General features: G+C 33.9%; 1 protein-coding gene across 2 annotated transcripts; it reads left to right on the plus strand.

The window, feature by feature from the left end:
• The first annotated feature begins 1,402 nt into the window (after window positions 1-1,402).
• LOC311295312 (uncharacterized protein) lies at window positions 1,403-4,891 on the plus strand. Of its 2 annotated transcripts, XR_014628267.1 has the most exons (5): window positions 1,403-1,482; window positions 1,602-1,803; window positions 3,643-3,692; window positions 3,777-4,103; window positions 4,306-4,891. XR_014628267.1 is itself a non-coding variant. In XM_084416626.1 (4 exons), exons 1-4 carry the CDS (start codon window positions 3,062-3,064, stop codon window positions 4,551-4,553), a joined length of 636 nt encoding a protein of 211 aa, XP_084272752.1. In that variant the 5' UTR covers window positions 2,934-3,061; the 3' UTR covers window positions 4,554-4,891. The 2 variants fall into 2 exon arrangements, 1 of the variants encoding a protein (XP_084272752.1); XM_084416626.1 differs by lacking the exons at window positions 1,403-1,482; window positions 1,602-1,803 and adding an exon at window positions 2,934-3,072.
• Window positions 4,892-6,210: the final 1,319 nt, after the last annotated feature.

Below are 6,210 nucleotides of genomic sequence, written 5' to 3' on the forward strand. Positions count from 1 at the left end.
GTACTCTCCTCCGCTATTGTCATAACTTTACATCTGTCTCCACAGCGCCTGTTAGCTTAGCTTCAAACAAGATGGAGGATATTGCTTTCAGTTTCAGAGAGTAAAGTCCCACCCACTGATCTGTAATAGGTCTGTAGCGTGAGCGGGTCCCGCCCCCTGGGAAAGATGAGGAACGAGTGCTTGTAGTCTCAACAGAAATCCCCCCCTCTTACACTTCCTCCTACAATGACGCAAAATGACGATTTTTGCGTCATTGTATGAGGAAGTGTAAAAGGTAAATAACGGATTTCTCCCGTCTCAGGGGAAAATGAGAGAGTGTTGCACAACCATTCAATAGTATGACTGGGTTTCTAACAATGCAAAGCTTAAAGCAAATGGGTGAAGTGTCCCTTTAAAGAGGATGACCTGTTTAGTTGGCTCAAAGTTCATTAAAACAACCATTTCAAAAGCTGAAGTGATTTTCTTTCTTTTAAAAAAAATATTATAGTTAGAATATGTATAACTCAGTGTTTTAACTAATTGAAAAAGCTGAATAATCGTTCCAAACTTACTGATTAGTCGGCGAAATAATCGACGGTTAGTCGATTAATCGTTCTAATAATCGTTAGATTAATCGATTATCAAAATAATCGTTTGTTGCAGCCCTTTGCGTCCCATGAGGTGAAGAGCTGAGTTAGGTTTGAGTTTCACATCAAGCACCACTTGCTAGTAAATATATCAGATAAAGGCATCAGGTCAAACCTGTGCAAACTATTGAAGAAATCAAACTAATGTCTGTGTGTATTTCAGAATCAGTGTGATGATTATAGGCATCAAAAGCATTTTGTCCACATACTAAAACAATATACAAAACAATATGCTAATACATATAATACTGAAGAATATTTCAAAAGAAGAGAAATGCAAACCTGGTAGCCATGAGAAAAGAGGACAATAACATCAACACTAAATAACATTTACATAACAAAACAAATCTGTGTACTTTTTGCATTGTTATTATTTTATCAAACTGTGTAAATATGTAATTTAATGTTAGCAATGCTTTGGCAATGTAAAGCTTTTTACCATTACAATAAAGCCACTCCAGTCTTGAATCTATTAACATTTTATTAATGTAAAGAATAGATGTATACAGCAAAACAAATGTAATGTACGTGTGCCAATGAATTAAAAAAAGTTCAACTTAATTAAAACAAGCAACACGCAACCAAACCTGCTGATACTGTATGATTATAAACAAAGTTTGAAGGGCAAATTCATTGCAAGACTGTGAGCTTTTGCTTTCTCTCTCTTTAGATGAATAAACAAAACTACTTGTACTCTAGTTTCTCCTCCCATCAGTCTCTTCCTCCTCCCATCAGTTCATCAGAGAATATCAGCCTCAGTCTCTCAGCTCTTGTTCAGTCTGTCAGGATGAAAACAAGAGAGAGAAACTGTGAGGAAGATCTTTCTGGACTGAGATCAGATATGAAAAAGAAACAGGTAATTTATTATTGTAGAAGATTCATTTGTTAATTCATTTTTGAAAACCATTTTTAAAAGCCAGGCTGTATTTCCTTGTTAAATTCAATTCTCTCTCTTTCTTTTTTTTTTCTCTGTAGGTCAGAATGAGGAAGTTGCTCTGTGTTCTTGTCCTGCTCTTTCAGTGATAAACCTGTCAAGACATGACAGTATATTAAAGACTCAGTGACAGCAGGAATATATGAGACATCATTCAGAGAAATGTTTCAGTTGAGGATCAGGATCCAGAACACAGTGTTTTCTCAGAGGAGTTTAAGAAAGAAGCTTCACTCAGATACTCATGTAAGTCTGAGAACATTTACTCATTTACTGCTGTTCATTTCACTAATACTGGATCAAACGTCACATCAGACAGAAGGACGAGTATAGTATCCTGCTGAAAAAACAGCTTATTTTTATTATAGCCTATAGGCCTACATCAAACGTGATTATTTTTCAGTGAAACTAGCACAATATTTTGTACAAAATATACAAAGTTTATATTTGTTATACTAAAGTAAAGAAATAAAATATAAAATTATTGGTTTACTATAGGCTACATGGTAAAAAAAAAAAAAAAACCTGCAAATGTTTTTAAACATCATATTATATTTAATTGAATTGTGAAATAAATGTATGGTTTTGCCAAGTAAAAACTAGGAATTACCAGATAATTAAAGGTGGGCATACACTGCGATTTTTGTGAGAGCAGTGAAGTCGCAGCTCGACGTTCAGACCGTATATTGTGAGCACATAAATCTGAGCTTTGGCTTTACATCACATGCGATCTACTCGTTAGTGTGAGTCCTTGCTGAAATCACACAGTGTAGGCTATGCCCACCTTTAGGCAGTACAAACAGTAAAAGGACATTCAAGTCGTTACACATATATGATTACATTTGTTATAAATAATTCTTATCAGTAATGTACATTAGTGTGTTTTGAGTGATATTTGATGTAAATTAATAAATGTTTATTGCATTATTTTAGTGTTGTGTGTTACCCTGATGGTGTTTTGTATTAGTGTTTGACCCTGTGCACCGTCTATATGAGTATTAACCATGTTTTATACCAGGCCATTTCTATTGTGCTACCTGTTTTATTATGGTGGTTATTGGTACATTTTAAAGTAAAGGCATATTTTGAAAGTTAAAGTAGGTATATTAACATTATATCACTTAATGAAATATAAAGTTGGCACACTGTTAAACTGGAACTAAACTAAATGAATTAAAGTGTAGGCTATAAATGACAGACAGATTAGAGATTCAATTACAAAGATCAGAAATATTATGATAATGGAGAAAATTCAGCTGTAGATCAGGAGTCTTGATTATATCCTACCTTCTAAATTTAAGATGAATGAATATCTGCGCATGTCTGATCATTCACGTGATTCCTGTTGACGTCACTTACGTCTGATGTCATCATACGTGAAACGCTTGGCATACGGAAGCTGACGAGCTACAATACATTTTGTTCAAAAAGTAGTATTTCACCCTAATTAAGCATTTTATGCAATATAGTCAAATAAAATATATATTGATAATATTGGTCCACCATGATGATCAGGTATGTTTGCTGAATGCAGAATGAAACGCTGTTTGCACACACGTGCTTCTCAGCAGTGAAGGCCTGATGTAACGTTAGCTTGTTGCTCGTGTTCGTGTTTGTCCTGATGTGTTTTGGTTGTCAAATGCTTTATTTAAACGAGAATTAAAAGGGAATTTTTAGTGTTGTTAAAATATTAAACATGAGTTGGTTAAGTAATGATTATAAAGTTTATATGCATTGTTTATCTGCTGTAACTATTATTTTGATTAAGAGCAGTTAGCATTAGCACATTTACTTTATTTTTTTGGTACGTTGCAGGTAGTTTTATTTGATAGTAGTTTTATTTGTAGTGAATTCAAGGTTTTACCAATAAGATAAGAAGGGTAAAGTTGCCCACTTAAAAACATTTACTGCCAGTTTGAAACATATTTAGAGATTAATTTAGTGACATCAGTGATCAGTAATAAAACTAAGTATGGGAGGGACAACCTATCCTATCTTATCTTTATTATGTGTGTTATGTGGGAATCAAACGCATGACTTAGGAAGGAAAGTTAAAAGGAAGTTAAATAAACTTGTTTTTTTCAGTTTCTGCAGTTGTGGCTTCATCTGTGTGTTTGCGGTGCTGATAAACAAAGGTGAGCATCTGAACAAACTACAGTTGAAAGTTAAATGAACTGACTGTTAAAGTACATTTACAATTAAAGTTTGTGTTGTTTCAGTGTCTCTGCAGGAAACAGTAGAGGCTGTTATTGGTGGTTCTGTTCTCCTGCCGTGTTCTTCCACTGAACGTGATCATCAACTTCAAGACATTAATGTGTTTTGGAGACACAACAGCAGCAAGATTGTGTGTGATATAATTCCCAGCAGTAATTCACTAGAGAAACAGGATCCAGAGTATAAGAACAGAACTGAAACTTTTCCAGAGGAGAATGAGAAAGGAAACTTCTCCATCAAACTCCACAAACTTATTTATGCTGATGGAGGAAAATACACTTGCCTCATCTCACACTCGGATGAACACCATACTGTACAGCTGATCATTATGGGTGTGTGAAAATAGTAGATTAGGGCATGAAGTTTTTAATTGAATTAAAGTTGTTAGCTTTAAAATCTAAATACTGCAAGAAGTTGATCTCTTATTTGATGTTCATTAGTGATGTTTCAGTCTAAATGCTGCATATAAATTATAGTTGGATCTGTTATATTTATCACAGAGAGGTAAAGTTTCCTGTTATACTTTTGTTGCAGAATCAACAGCAGAAAAAGTGACCATATCGACCGAACAAGAAAACCAAGGAGAAACAGAACCAGACAGTGTGGAAACATCATCGCTTTTGCTCTGGGTTGGCATTGCATGTGGAATTATAGTTATAGTTATAGTTATAGTTACAGGTTTTATTGTAGCTAGGTGGAAAAGAAAGAACTCAAGCAGTCGTAGGGCAGACAGACACGACATGAGTTCAGACACTCATGAGGTTGAACACATGAATCAGTAATAGCTGATAATAATAATGATAAAGCATATGTGACACAACTGTATAACTGTAACAGCAGCAACTGCATGAGCTTTAGCGCTAAACACAGAGTCAGTGGAGGAGGTTGTGCTTTCATTTTGCTGCCACAACTTAGGATTGAAAAAGTATGAAATCATAAAAGTATGTAAAGGATTTGGTTGAATAACAGAGAACAGAATAGAATCATGTAGATTGAGTGAGTGTGTGTTACTGTATTTCCTGCTGATCACATTAAGCCTATAACAGTTTTATTGTACAGCTGTTAGGATGGATTTTGGGAAACAGCATTCTTCCTTTCATTCATCCGTGCGCGTTTGTCTCATATCTGTAAATATAGGAAAGAAGGTCAGGCTAGCACTATATACAGTGGAAGTTGTTTAAAGCCACAAATGATGGTAAAGCCTCTACGATCTACTTAAGCTTACGATGCTTTTGGGAAACACAGACAAGATTCACAGAACAGTGTTTATGTTGGTAACACTGCCCAGTCAAAACAACAGCAGAATATAAGTCACTGACCTGATCATAAGACATATTTTCTTAAATATCTGTGTTTCGTTATTTATTAATTTATTAGGAGCGAGAGTTTAATGTTGTTAATGTTGTTGAGTTAAAGACGATCACCTGTAACCATAGGATCACAATGTAGGAACATTTCCTGCATGTAAGAAAAAACAATCATGTTTTGGTAGATCATAAATATGAGATTAAAAAGTTGAAATTATGACATAAAATGTCAATTATGCAATAAGTCAGATTTATGAGAAGAAAGTTGAAATTATGACTTCAAAAATTGAAATAATCATATTAAAAAAATTTAAAATGATTAAGTTCTAACTATGATGAAGTCAAAAGTGCTGCTCACCAGAACTTAATGTTCCTCCACTAGTTTTTTATTCTGCAACTGCTAAAGAACCAAAAGTTACATATTCTCGCCTTAATGACTATATTTATATTTTGTACCCTTTATGATTATCACTTTTAAGTATAAAGTGTTTGTACTTGCCAGTGTATAAAGTGTGCTATAAATAACTTTGCCTTGTCTTTCCACTTTGTAAGTTACATTTAGTTTTTACAGTTTCTGATGTAAAATACTGTTTTGTACTGTTTAATATTGCCTTATGCACTGCATTCTTACTGTATAACAGAACGAGATCTTGAAAATTTACATTTTTGGCTAAAGTTAAGACAAGTGAGTCTGTCAATATGTTGCTGCCTTAAATTATGTAAACATTCATCTTGAAAATATTGCTTTATTTGCTGGAACTGAATTGTTAAATTGTTAATGTACTTCAATATTCTAATGTATAAACAGAGGAAACAAGGAGCATAGATTCATTGTATTTGCATGATCTCATGATGATCAAGACCCAATAAATTGTTTTGATGAAATAATGCGTCTGTCAGAATCGTTTGGATATTTACAATCTTATACTTTCTACTAACACCAAATGTTTTGCATTTACATTTAGAAATTTGGATTACGCTTTTATCCAAAGTGAAATTTTTAATAAAAAAAATAAAATAAAAAAACAGCACATCAGTGGTATATGAGTTTAGTTTGGTTCACACATTTAGATCAAACTCAGTCTCTGAACGCCAGTGTCTCCTCATCAACACTAACCCCTTCCTGACGCTT

The sequence above is a fragment of the Rutilus rutilus genome, assembly GCF_951802725.1.
Source record: "Rutilus rutilus genome assembly, chromosome: 8".
In the NCBI taxonomy this organism is placed as follows: Eukaryota; Metazoa; Chordata; class Actinopteri; order Cypriniformes; family Leuciscidae; genus Rutilus; species Rutilus rutilus.

What these genes read in the sequence shown, in the direction of transcription:
- LOC311295312 (XM_084416626.1), top strand. An exon ending in TGCGGTGCTGATAAACAAAG is followed by an intron (nt 3,693 to 3,776) that starts GTGAGCATCTGA and finishes GTGTTGTTTCAG; the next exon opens with TGTCTCTGCAGGAAACAGTA. An exon ending in TGTACAGCTGATCATTATGG is followed by an intron (nt 4,104 to 4,305) that starts GTGTGTGAAAAT and finishes CTTTTGTTGCAG; the next exon opens with AATCAACAGCAGAAAAAGTG.